Source organism: Protomyctophum bolini (assembly GCF_963924005.1).
Source record: "Protomyctophum bolini genome assembly, chromosome: 13".
Classification (NCBI taxonomy): Eukaryota; Metazoa; Chordata; class Actinopteri; order Myctophiformes; family Myctophidae; genus Protomyctophum; species Protomyctophum bolini.
This window is the reverse complement of record NC_137874.1, coordinates 40,257,423-40,271,664: the sequence shown is the minus strand read 5'-3', so window position 1 is coordinate 40,271,664 and position 14,242 is coordinate 40,257,423. Positions and strand designations below refer to the sequence as shown.

The 14,242-nt window shown below is 45.7% G+C and overlaps 2 protein-coding genes across 2 annotated transcripts in view; one reads left to right on the top strand and one right to left on the bottom strand.

The window, feature by feature from the left end:
- The window catches only part of prdx4 (peroxiredoxin 4), a 204,767-nt gene that overhangs the window by 135,904 nt on the left and 54,621 nt on the right, over positions 1–14,242 (bottom strand). The window lies entirely within an intron of this gene.
- On the top strand, positions 450–13,110 carry LOC308327677 (palmitoyltransferase ZDHHC23-A-like; the record flags this gene model as incomplete). Its single annotated transcript, XM_080781202.1, has 6 exons — positions 450–573; positions 4,344–4,507; positions 5,494–5,812; positions 9,596–9,966; positions 11,362–11,529; positions 12,807–13,110. Exons 2-6 carry the CDS (start codon positions 4,392–4,394, stop codon positions 13,108–13,110), a joined length of 1,278 nt encoding a protein of 425 aa, XP_080637328.1. The 5' UTR covers positions 450–573; positions 4,344–4,391.

Genomic DNA, 14,242 nt, shown 5'->3' with positions numbered 1-14,242 from the left:
GGAGGAGGAGGAGGAGGAGGATGAAGTTGAAAATGCAATGGTCAGGTGAAATGCAGCGGTCAGGCCATACTGTACAGCCTACAGCCAAAGACCACTTAAACTAAAGGAATGGCAGTTATGTGCCCTCCCTGACGGAATGCGCGTGTGTGCGCGCCGACAGGTCGCACGCAGCAGCGCTGGCAGCGTGAGAAGCTGTGACATGAGCCCAGCGTCTCTCCTGACACCAGGAGCGTCTCTCCTGACACCGTCGCTCCATCACTGACACGCTCACTGCTGTGTTCGTCATGCCAGCCAGGCGGAGGCACAGCTATCCATTTCATTCCTCAACAACACTTCTTTGACTTAATGATGGATTAACAGGGATTAACCTGCAGCTTTTTGGTGCTTGTTTATGTATTTATTTTAGTTTTGTATTTTTTTTTCTCAAGCATTTTAACTTAATTGACATTCTATTTTTGGCATGCAGGAAAGTATATGCAATTGACTTTGGGGACACTTTTCTGCCCCGAGCTGATTATTGCTATTGGTTGGAATTTGGTTTTCTAAAGAAATGCTGAAGACCGGAAACAAAAGGTGAGTTTGTTAAAACAATGTATAGACTCTTTATACTTCTGACTTTCTGAGGGTGCTTTAATTATAGGTTAGAATGGATTACATCCAGAACATTGTCTTGGTATAACAATGCGTTTCAATTTCAAAATGATATTGTGATATTGTTGAGTAAAAGCTAGTTAAAATGAGGCTATGCAACAGTGTGTTGTTCTTCTGCTTTGCTGTTGCATTTGTACTTTTTTCTTCCCCCTTTCGGTCAGAGATACAGTGAGAGGAGAGTCATAATTATGAAACAAAGTAGACTCCACTCTGAAGCATAAGCAGTAAGCATGAGTTGTAGTCAATTACTAGGGTAAAATAGTCACATAAATAAAGTAGGCTACCGAGTATGGTGTAACTTGGATACCGGGTAAACAATGTCTGTCTAAACAACGCGCTATTCTTAAGTCACAAATTGTTTCTATCTATGAAACAAGCCAGGATATTAGAGAAGGTCTTGTCGCTCAGTCACGATAAGAGTTTAGGTTCGACATTTGGCCCAGATACAGTCTGTCCCTGTAGAAATACTGTCCTTAATTGTTTCAGCAAATTAGACATTATATCGCTTGGGGAACTAGGAGCTAATCAGAAAGGTTCCAACTATAGAAACATATTTTATAGCACTTAGTAGTGGCAGGAGTACGATAACCTATTAGGAGTAGTTTTATACGGCTATATAGTGTTTCTAGAGAACTGTACTATATTGTCTCAGCTGGGTGGAAAACCTCAAACCTCATGTCCAAAACGGTTTACTTTTCAGGGTTCAAATTCAAAAGTAGCAGATCTATACAAGCTTGTAGATCTGCTACTTTTTATGCTTTTGTGTTGACGCTGTACAGTACGTACGTAGTACGATCAAGTAGGACGTTAATTTACAAAAATATGGGTGAAAGTGAGGGGCGCTCTTATCATACATCATCATATACGTCGTCTCATCGCAATGGACCAGCACTGGATCAGGCTGGTCACTGCATCTCAACAAACATACACTGTAGGTCAGTGGTTCCCCAGGGGTCCTTGAGGGAGTTCCAGGGGGTCCCCAGCTAAATGATAATTAGGAACCAAATGGACCCTTATGGGTCTGTAAGAGAGTGTACAAGAGAGTGTACAAATGGACCCGTTAATGGCAGATATAGAAATGCCATTAAATGGGAGACCATAGCCTAATTCAGGTCAAACCTGGGGGTCCTTGAAATGAAAATGGTTGAGCCGCAAAGATCTTCTCCTATGGGGGTCCCTGGCATATGATTTCTAATGGGGGGTCCGCGGGCTACCGAGTATCATTTTGGGGGTCCTTGACATGAAACGGTTTGGGAACCACTGAAACTGCCCCGGGAGCAATAGAGAGAGTAGAGAGACAACGACAGGCTTTTCAAAAAGTATTTATTTAAAGACCTTTTAAGCCGCGGACAAAGGACATCATGACAATAAAACAAACGTTTTTGGGCCGATCAAATAATTAGAAAGAAGGGGGAAAAAAGAGCAGGGTACAACACTTAGTTTTTCTTCTTTCTAATTATTTGATGGGCCCAAAACGTTGGGTTTATCGTCATGATTTGTCACAACAAGAGTTGCCTTTTTGTTCCGAGGCTTAAATGTCTTGAAATAAATACTTTTTGAAACGTCTATGGGGAAAAATGAAGGGATTCTCTTCCGGGGCCGCTCGTTTAGATTTTAGTTTTAGTCATAGTCTCTTCAACAGGTTTTTCACTTAGTTTTAGTCACATTTTAGTCACCCGGGCCGGAATGTTTTAGCGTTAGTCTAGTTTCAGTCGACTAAATGTCATACGATTTTAGTCGACTTTTTTAATCTACAGTTGATTTAGTCGAATGAAATGCATTTTGATGCCGTCGTAATGACTGTTTTTTTTTCACTTGCTGAAAATATAGCCGATCTACAAGCTCACAACGCATCGCAGCGTTGTGAGCTTGTAGATCGGCTTTTACATGCAACCAAGTGTAAAATGACTTATTCTGGATCTCGTCCACTACAGTCCCTTCCTAACATGTTAGTCTAGTTTGTATTTGTTGACGAAATCGTCAGTATATTTATGTAGTTTTCGTCAGTGGAAAAAAAAGTAGTCGACGAACATCTTTCGTCTTAAGTTTTATAGTCGACGAAAACAACACTGCATGCTGCGACGCTCTATAGCTCCCTAAACGTTTTACTTTTCCAAAAATTGCCACGGACAAGAACACCAAATCTTCTCCACGGGAGTCTGTGTACACGCGGATGCATTGATGACCCCTACACGACATCTAAACACACGTCTGACTGACGGTTTACAATCCGTTCTAAGAAACCTTATGCATCATCAGCATCTTTCCTCCGTCATGTGACACATGCGCGCGCACACACACACACACACACACACACACACACATCACACACACACACACACACACACACACACACACTGGCACCGACACTTATGTGCCGTGCAGTGGAGTGGAGTGCACGTCTAGACAGTGCTATCTACTAATCAATGCAAGCCTTTAAAATGTTATATCGATCGCATTATACAGTTTTCACGTACATCCCTTTTAACCTTATAAGCGTACCACAGTAGCCTATAGTATTTTCAATCTTTCAGTATGAATGCATGCATTTATTTAATTGTTCTGTATGTTTGTGCCAAAGCCCCCCCCCCCCCCCCACCCCAAAACACGTGGCACACTATAATTAAACACCCATTATTAGCATTCAAAAGACCAACATGGATGTATTTGACCTTGGACCCAACCAACCAACATCAGCGCCAGCGGATATCATGAAAGATTCCCATTCTTGCCACCCGGGTTCGTTTCCCGCGGGCAGCGCCACTGCTTTCTTGATGAACTGAATACAACACAACAGGGACCACAATGGAAACAAGCCAGGGCCCAGGGCATCTTGTGTTATCCTTTTCAAAATGTATTTTTTATCGCACAATTTTGTAACCCATTTCTCACCCCTGTGTCAATCATCTAATGTGATCCTGGGCTCTACACACCCTCCACCAACCTAGTCCCCATATATGGGGGACAAGGGGAGAGCAATTACGGACTTGAACTCATGCTTCCTTTGTGTTATCCTTTTAGCATCTTTATCATTCTATAAATCGTACTACTGTACTTTTTTTCTCCAAATAGTTAAATAAAGCATTCAATTGATCAATCAAAACAGATATACTGTACATGTATGTCCACGAATGCATCAGTTGAAAGAGATATTCTTCATCATTGTAGCCTAACGGTAATCAATCAAATTCTGTGGGTTTTGTCACCAGAGAATACGAAGGTTAAATTAAATACAATAAAAGTGCTTAAGTTTCTTTGTTTGTTTCTATTGAACTGTGGCAGCTTGTTTGCGTCATAGACGTTTGGAAGGAGAGTGTCTGTCTATAGCAGGGATAGGCAACCTTTGGCACTGGTGCCAACCTTGGCACAAAAGGAGGGTGATCACTGGCACACTGGCATAAAATAAAACTACTGGTAAATAAACAATAAAAAAAAATGTAGTCAAATAAATGAATTCACTCATATTTGTATGTAAATGACATCCTGCACATCATTCTACATTCATTAAAACTCTGAACTCTGACTGTGGGAGGGAGATAGGAGGCCTATGCTCTGAGTCTAATGATCATTATAACAATGTGAAAAGGTTATATTTGTGGACAATCAAAACATGTTGGAATTGTGGCGTGGTGTCATTAAAGTGACACACTGACTATCCAGAAACTAAAAACACGGCACTTTGTTTCATAAAGGTTGCAGACCCCTGCTCTATAGTCTATAACCACCGCTAAGGAGCCATAATGAAATGGGAGAAGCTAAAACCTCCAGAGCCAGACGACCCCATGTGCTGCTGTGAGTGCAGTGACCCCTGTGGAGGCTGCTGGGACTGCAGTGACATGGACGAGGCCTGTCACAGGTAATACTACTAATGCATGACTTTCAATAGTTCCATTTAGTTTTATAGTCACATTTTAGTCACCTGGAATGTTATAGCCGACTAAATGTCATAAAGATGTTAAGTCGACTGAATCTATACGGTTGATTTAGTCTAACAAAATGCTGGAAAACTTGCTGGAAATAGCTGATCTACAAGCCCACAACGCTTGTAGATCTGCTTCTAATTGTAAATTAGTAGCAGACAGACAGACAATACACAAAAGACAATACACAGTAGCAGCAAAGTACAGTCACAAGAGTATCACAAAAAGTGCAAATTGCAATAAGAGAAGGTATATAATACAAAAAGTGCTAGAGTATTCACAGTTTATAGTATCACAGTAAAGTGCAATAAATAACTGATGAAGGTCAAGAAGTCCCTTCCCCACTAAGAACTATGAACTATGTGGCGGTTGTTTAGTAGAACAATTGAAGTGGGAAGAAATTTAAGAAAAGAAAGTTTGAAGCGACACGCTCTGTAGCGTCTACCAGAGGGTAACAGCTCATACTCTGAAGATAATATATGTGAAGGATCAGACAACACTCTATTTGACAGACTGAGCACCGTTTTCTCAAAGATTGTCTGAAGAGATGGAGAATCTTTCCTACCAATTACCTTCATGGCTGTTTTTTCCATTTTAGCTATTCTAGATTTGAGCTGGACAGATATGGGCTGTATTTTGCGTGTCTTAAGTACCAGGTCTTATTCCCTAACTTGAGTAAACTAAAGACCTGGAGGCGTGATCAATGCTCTTTGGCCACTCAGAATAGCCAAATGGCATTGACCACGCCTCCAGGTCTTTAGTTTATACTCAAGTTAGGGAATAAGACCTGGTACTTAAGACACGCAAAATACAGCCCTTAGTGTCCCAAACCAAGCTGACATGCCATATATAATAATGCTACCTATAGCACTGCATCATAGAAGGTTGACATGACTCCCTTGCTCACACCTGCCTATACCAGGTGGCTGAAATGCACGCCTCTGAGGAGCGAAGAGAGCTCGGGCGTGCTGGGCGCCGCCATCCACCGGCTGGAGGTGGTCAGCACGGTGCCGGCGCTTCTCCTCCTCCCCGTGCTGCTGCGCGTGGCGGCTCTGCACTGCCTCCTAGGGGCGGCCGTGCTCACCGCGCTGCCCGCCCTGGTGCTGTGGTACTACTACGCCACGCACCGCCGCAAGCGGCGCACGCTGTTCTTCCTGGCGCTGGCGCTCTACTCCCTGGGATACATGTACTACCTGTTCCTCGCAGAGATACTGCCGCGCGGACACGTCACTCCCAGCCAGGTGGGTGCCGTTTGTGTTGTGTGAGTTGTGTGTGTTGTGTGTGTGTGTGGTGTGTGTGTGTTGTGTGTGTTGTGTGTGTGTGTGTTGTGTGTTGTGTGTGTGTTGTGTGTGTGTGTTGTGTGTGTGTTGTGTGTGAGTTGTGTGTGTGTTGTGTGTGTGTTGTGTTGTTGTGTTGTGTGTGGGTGTTGTGTGTTGTGTGTGTGAGTTGTGTGTGTTGTGTGTCAGTGGCGTGCACAGACATTTAGAGGGGCAGGTGCTCAAGTGAAAAAAGGGCACCTTGTGCAGCGCGTGGAACCGGCCGGTTGCCTTAATAGTGTGAGATTTATAGATTTTGGGGCCTAAATAATATATTAGAAGCTTTTTATCAAGAATTGAACAATGTCACCATGGTCCACATACTATACTGTACAGTGTACACTGTACAAAAATAAATAAAAAAGGGCAGGGGGTGCTAGAGCACCCCCTAGTGTCTATCTGTGCACGCCACTGTTGTGTGCGTTGTGTGTGTGTGTGTGTGTGTGTGTGTGTGTGTGTGTGTGTGTGTGTGTGTGTGTGTGTGTGTGTGTGTGTGTGTGTGTGTGTGTGTTGTGTGTTGTGTGTGTGTGTATCTATTCTTGAAACTTGAAATGGAACATTCAGAATAGGAAATGTTTACTTTTAGTGCTTTAACACATAGACTGCTACAGGTTCTAGCGGACCCTGGCTTACTGGTGCTGAAGGCTTAACATGGGCTTTTTGAACTTTTTGGGGGGCCCACAGCGAGGGGCCTCTTATAGCGAGAATCACAATCGCATAAATAAAAAGAAAGCCCAACTTGTCCACTTCAATTTTAAAAAAAAATTATGATTCTACCATCTTCCATTCTGGAGATATTGACCTTTTTCTAACACCTGCTTTTGCCTGCACGCTGCTTGTGAAAAAAAACAACAGAGATATGGAGGCCTGAAGTTGACAGACATTTCAGTTCAGTTTTTTTAGTTCAAAAGACCGATATAAAATTGAGCACAAATAATATCCTATACAAACCATATACCGAATGAAAGCCCTGAATGTCTACTTTTAGGAGGAAAACAGTACACATTGTACACATATACAGTTTGTCACTAATTGGCTATTGAATGCAGCTTGCGCCCACCAGAGAACTTTAGAGAAGGCATGGACCCGAAGAACTATTATTCACAAAATAAGGCCTATAGCGACATGTACATACTATATACCGTATGAAACAGTAGACTCTCTGCTTTCATAAGAAAAATACCACCCAGAAAAATCACACCCCTGTGAAGTGAGCAGTGCAATTGCACTGCTCACTTCACAGGGGTGTGATTTTTATTATTATTACAGTATTAGTATTTTTCTTATGAAAGCAGAGAGTCGACTGTTTCATACGGTATATAGTATGTACATGTCGCTATAGGCCTTATTTTGTGAATAATAGTTATTCAGGCCCATGCCATCTCTAAAGTTCTCTGAAAAAGATAATTTTAGAGAGCATGGACCTAACAACTAAATATTCACAAAATAAGGCCTATAGCGACATGTACATACTATATACCGTATGAAACAGAATACTCTCTGCTTTCATAAGAAAAATACTAATACTGTAATAATAATAGAAATCACACCCCAGTGAAGTGAGCAGTGCAATGTTGCACTGCTCACTTCACAACATTGCACTGCTCACTTCACAGGGGTGTGATTTTTATTATTACGAGTAAGACGCGCGAACGCGGAAGGCGAACGCAGATCGTAAATTGCAATAACAATTAGAATAAATTACAGACATGATCTGCAGGGTGTCATAGTTAGTGCTTGGACCACGCCAGCTCCATATATGGTCACAAAAGACGCCATCACACTCATGTCACCATGACTCAGCCATAACCATATAAGGAGTCCCCAAAGCAGGACCACGCCATCACACTCATGTCACCATGACTCACAAATCACTCAGCTCCATATATGGGCACAAAAGGGCCAGGTCCACATATACAGTAAGCGGGACAGACAGACACACACACACACACACACACACACAGACAGACAGACAGACAGACGTGATCTGCTAGGTCTCATAGTAAGTGCTCATTGCATTCGCAATTACAGTATTAGTTTTTTTCTTATGAAAGCAGAGAGTCTTGATGCACATTATCTGATCATAAAACGGACTTGGAAACTTTCTTCAATCGTAGCCCCATATGTGCCCTCTCCCTACGCTCATTGAACTCATTCTGTGATTCGAGCTACAAACAATCGCAGTAACGGGGGGGGGGGGGGGGGGGGCAACTAGGCTTTGAGGAAATGATCTTGCATAATCAACATTATTGTCGATTGTCGTGTGCCGCTCCAAACATGTCCAGACATACCACTAACCTCATCGATCCAGTCTCGCGTATCTATAAGGTGAGACGCGAGACTGGATCGGATTGTGTCTGGACATGTTTGGGAAAAAAAACAAGAAAAACAACGAGATGGATGCGGCAGCAGCAGAAGCAGCACGTCAACGTATTTGGAAGAAAAAAAACGAGAAAGCACCACCTGTCGTTGCAAGACAAACACCCGTATGTTGCTGATAGACAGATAATAATCGATCCGATTTTGTCCTGCCGTTCATTTTATCACATTAGGTGCAGGGCAGGCTGCTCGACGGTGAGTTTATAATAGCCTGTTGTAACGAGAAAGGGGGATGGATTGGATGGTTGGATGCGAGCAGCGCAGCAGCGCAGCAGCAGCAGCAGTACGGCTTGCGATCAGCGACCAACGTATCATGGCGGGCCCTCGATAATGATGTGCAATCTGTCCATGACTAACTCCACATGTGTCTGGCAAACGTTACGTTATGAAATCAAATGCCGATCGTTGCAGGTTTATATACGGGCAGAGAGCAAATCGCGTTGTATCTTGTTCCGAGAATGAGAGCGCAAGCCTTGCAGTTGAAAGCAGTGGGGACTCGGGAGTGGGGGGGGAACTGCCAATGCGATCCAAGAGGAAGAGACCCCCCCCCCCCACCATTCTCCCTCGGGAGAAACCATGTAGAAACAGGAGGGGAGGGGGAATCGAGTGTATTCACACAAACAAGAGCATTGTCCCATCCATTTTAGATCCCCTGACATCTGCGTTGGTCTATGCCGGACGGCCGTATCCATTACGTCGTACGTCCTCGCATAGACCAACCAATAGGCGGTGCCAGACGCTTCTCAGACCAACACCTCTTTTCAGCAGGGGGGGGTTTTAACTCTTTTTAGAGCCGATCGGTGTTACATTATGAGTTGTCCGGGCGCAAATATAGTTGAACTATAGTAATCAATAAAAAAACGTTTTTTGGACCATAAAACGTATAAAAACGTTATGCGCTTCTTGCGCTTGGCTATAATAAAACGTTTAAAAACGCTTTCAGCATTCTATGAGTTAAGTATACATTATTTTTGTGGGTTTTTTTATTTTTACTAAAAGTAAATTCTTTATACCAGACTTTTACTTACACCACTGAGTATTTCTACATCATGGCATCGATACTTTTACTTGAGTAAAAAAAAAACCCATGAGCCTACAGATTCACACTTTCCTAACTTTTCCTGGAGGTTTTCTGAAAATGCTTTGTGTTTTACCCAGGTTTTATTTTCTAAATGTACGGCTTTGCTACTGAAAAGGTGTGTCTCCTAACAGAGGAACTCCATCTATTCAGGGAATCTGTTCTTAAATGCACTGACAAATTCACTGAATTGCCAATAAATAGTTTTCAAACGGCACGTTCTGTACTTCGTCCACCGCCGTCCGCTGCAGGTGTGCACCGTGACCATCGGGATGGCGCTCACTCTGGTCTCTCTGGTTCGTACCAAGAGGGGCCCGGGGTTCGTGGTGGTGACCCCGGGCGGGTCCCATGAGACGGCTCTCGCTGTGACCCCTGGGGGGTCCCAGGGCCAGCAGGTGTCTGACCCCACCCACCACCACCACTCTGTTCCGGCTCAGAGCTCCTCCGACCACCACCACAAGGGAGCTGGGGGGACCCCCCCCGCCCAGACGGAGATCCAGGGCCAGATCGGGAGGGGAGGAGGAGGCAGGTGTCCGGTGTGCCGGGCGCTGCGCCCCCCGCGGGCCGGACACTGCCGTATCTGCGGCTCGTGTGTCAAGAGGCTGGACCACCACTGCATCTGGTGGGTCACGTTATGGTCATCTGGTGGGTCACATTATGGTCATCTGGTGGGTCACATTATGGTCTTATGGTGGGTCACATTATGGTCATCTGGTGGGTCACATTATGGGTCACATTATGGTCATCTGGTGGGTCACATTATGGTCATCTGGTGGGTCACATTATGGTCATCTGGTGGGTCACATTATGGGTCATCTGGTGGGTCACATTATGGTCATCTGGTGGGTCACATTATGGTCATCTGGTGGGTCACATTATGGTCATCTGGTGGGTCACATTATGGTCATCTGGTGGGTCACGTTATGGTCATCTGGTGGGTCACATTATGGTCATCTGGTGGGTCACATTATGGTCATCTGGTGGGTCACATTATGGGTCATCTGGTGGGTCACATTATGGTCATCTGGTGGGTCACGTTATGGTCATCTGGTGGGTCACATTATGGTCATCTGGTGGGTCACATTATGGTCATCTGGTGGGTCACATTATGGTCATCTGGTGGGTCACATTACGGTCATCTGGTGGGTCACGTTATGGTCATCTGGTGGGTCACATTATGGTCATCTGGTGGGTCACATTATGGTCATCTGGTGGGTCACATTATGGGTCATCTGGTGGGTCACATTATGGGTCATCTGGTGGGTCACGTTATGGTCATCTGGTGGGTCACATTATGGTCATCTGGTGGGTCACATTATGGTCATCTGGTGGGTCACATTATGGTCATCTGGTGGGTCACATTATGGTCATCTGGTGGGTCACATTATGGTCATCTGGTGGGTCACATTATGGTCATCTGGTGGGTCACATTATGGGTCATCTGGTGGGTCACATTATGGGTCATCTGGTGGGTCACGTTATGGTCATCTGGTGGGTCACATTATGGTCTTGCGTTGCCAGACTGTACGCCTCTCGCAATCTTCAAATGCTTCCGTCATACAGTCGGACAGGAGAACAGAAGCTCTAGCATGAGTAAAATATAAAGTGGGAGTGAAGCCTCCTCCCCCACTTCCATTTCGTCTTTACAGTCGCGCAAATGTATCCTACGGTAATATGAATAGAAATCATCTAAGCATATACAGTATATAGCTTGCTGCTTCGAAGAAATGGAAATAAAAAAATAAGCTCTAAAGATATTTTAAAATACATATATTGTGTAGAGTATACTTTTCTTTCATACTTAGATGATTAATCGAGATTTGTGCTATAATGTCCTCTGTGTGTGTACGTGCGTGCCCGTGTGTGTGTGTGTGTGTGTGTGTGTGTGTGTGTGTGTGTGTGTGTGTGTGTGTGTGTGTACGTGCGTGCCCGTGTGTGTGTGCGTGCCTGTGTGTGTATGTGTGCGTGCCCGTATGTGTGTTGCACATGTGTGTGAACCCGCCCGCCTGCTTTCAAGGATCAACAGCTGCGTGGGCGAGGCCAACCACCGCAGCTTCCTGCTGACGCTGTCCCTCTTCCTGTTGACCTCTCTGTACGGGATCAGTCTGGTCCTGCACAGCGTGTGTCCACGCCAGTACCTCCTGACCGCCCTGCTCTACTGCCCCGGGGTCTACGATCACTACAGGTATACTGCCCCCTAGCGCCCCGGAGTCTACGATCACTACAGGTCAGTATACTGCCCCCTACTGCCCCGGAGTCTATACGATCACTACAGGTCAGTATACTGCCCCCTAGAGCCCCGGAGTCTACGAACACTACACAGGTCAGTATACTGCCCCCTAGAGCCCCGGAGTCTACGACCACTACAGGTCCGTATACTGCCCCCTAGCGCCCCGGAGTCTACGATCACTACAGGTCAGTATACTGCCCCCTAGTGCCCCGGAGTCTACGATCACTACAGGTCAGTATACTGCCCCCTAGAGCCCCGGAGTCTACGATCACTACAGGTCAGTATACTGCCCCCTAGCGCCCCGGAGTCTACGATCACTACAGGTCAGTATACTGCCCCCTACTGCCCCGGAGTCTACGATCACTACAGGTCAGTATACTGCCCCCTAGCGCCCCGGAGTCTACGACCACTACAGGTCAGTATACTTCCCCCTAGAGCCCCGGAGTCTACGATAACTACAGGTCAGTATACTGCCCCCTAGAGCCCCGGAGTCTACGACCACTACAGGTCAGTATACTGCCCCCTAGAGCCCCGGAGTCTACGATCACTACAGGTCAGTATACTGCCCCCTACTGCCCCGGAGTCTACGATCACTACAGGTCAGTATACTGCCCTCTACTGTCCCGGAGTCTACGACCACTACAGGTCAGTATACTGCCCCCTAGCGCCCCGGAGTCTACGACCACTACAGGTCAGTATACTGCCCCCTACTGCCCCGGAGTCTACCATCACTACAGCAGTGCTTTCGCTATTGAAAAATAGCAGATCTACAAGCTCATAGCGCGCCACCGAGTGGCGCGCTACGAGCTTGTAGGTCTGCTATTTTTGAAAAATCGAAGAATCTGATTTTTTTTAGAATCTGATCTCAGGTCAGAATGGGTTAATCAGACCAGCAGTGTGTGTCCAGTGGAAACCTCGTATGAATCTGATCTCAGGTCAGAATGGGTTAATCAGACCAGCAGTGTGTGTCCAGTGGAAACCTCGTATGAATCTGATCTCAGGTCAGAATGGGTTAATCAGACCAGCAGTGTGTGTCCAGTGGAAACCTCGTATGAATCTGATCTCAGGTCAGAATGGGTTAATCAGACCAGCAGTGTGTGTCCAGTGGAAACCTCGTATGAATCTGATCTCAGGTCAGAATGGGTTAATCAGACCAGTGTGTGTGTCCAGTGGAAACCTCGTATGAATCTGATCTCAGGTCAGGTTAAGTAAAGAGTCCTTTGTCCCCACAGCACCGCCCTGTGCTTCACCTGTGCGTGGTACAGCAGCATGGTGACCGGAGGCCTGCTCCACCTGCTGCTCCTCCAGCTGCTCAACGTCAGCTTCAACGTGACGGAGCGCGAGGCCGTGCTGGCCATGAGGAACCGCGGCGGCGGCCATAAGCGCCGCCTCTACGGCATGGTCGTCGACCCGGGGCGCTACTCCAGGGGGTTCTGCCGGAACTGGCTGGAGTTCCTGACCATGGCGGGGGGCCACGACGATGATGACCGACTGGGCTCGGTTCAGACGTCCTACAGCTGCAGCCTCAGTGTCTAGGATGTGTTTATGGGGCTTTTGTTCTGCCTCGGGTTGGACCGGGAGTCCAACCCGTTGACATGCTGTCGAGCAGCACTGGCAGCCTATGGAAGGCCTATTCATAGTCTAGATTTTCGGTGGTGAGGTGACCACCGCTCCGGTGGTAAGATGACCACCGGAGCTGAAATAACGTTGAGCGGTGGTGAGTAAAAACAGAGAGAAGGGCTGGAGCGGTGGCGGTGGTTTGCTCTTCACCGCGGCTCAGTGACGTCATGTTGTAGTTCGGTGGTCACCTCACCACCAAAAATCCAGACTATGTATGAGCCTTAACCAGACGGCTATACAGCAGCCTATCGGTAACCAGACGGCTATACAGCAGCCGTTTCCGGGCGAGATTGTTGTTTTTTTATCAGCTTGCAGAGCTGATCAATGAACAGACGTTATAGTCTAGTTACAGTTACGTGGTCTATAGTGGCAAGATGTTCATGATTGGCTGACCTCTCTAAGCCAATGGGAGACTAGCCCCATGGCCAATGGGATACTAAAGCCTGCTCCCCCACCTACAGACTGTAAACGCGACAACACTAAAGGTACATTATACAAGAGAAAGGAATGCAAGCTGATATGACTTTGAGAGTCTTTATGACTTTTTCTTTAAATCTTTTTGCACTTGGCACTATAGGTTTGGCATCCAGAACCGGATCCAGCATTTGAGGATAATCGGTTCCAACATATTTTGGGAACCGTTTCTGGAAACGTTTTATTTTATTTTATCAGAGCTGCTACTGTACGTGAACTGTCTTCACATCTACTTTACTGTACAATAATTACGATACCGGGTGGTTCTAACAAACCTTTTAATTCCGAGGACCACCAGAACTCTGAGAGTGTACAAATGGAACCAAATGGACCAGCAGTGAGGGTCCATTTGGTTCCATGATTTCCATCTCAGAGTTATACAGACCACTACAGCAATATGTCTGCAATACTGTATGTATGATTTACAAAAGTACGTTTAATGAAGGCCAAAATTGTATACATGTTGATTTTCTTTTTTTTTAAATATATATAGGAATCGTTAAAGGAAACCCAGACCATTAAGAGGGAATCGTTAAGGAACCGGAGAGGTTAAAATCATAAAGGATGCCAATAG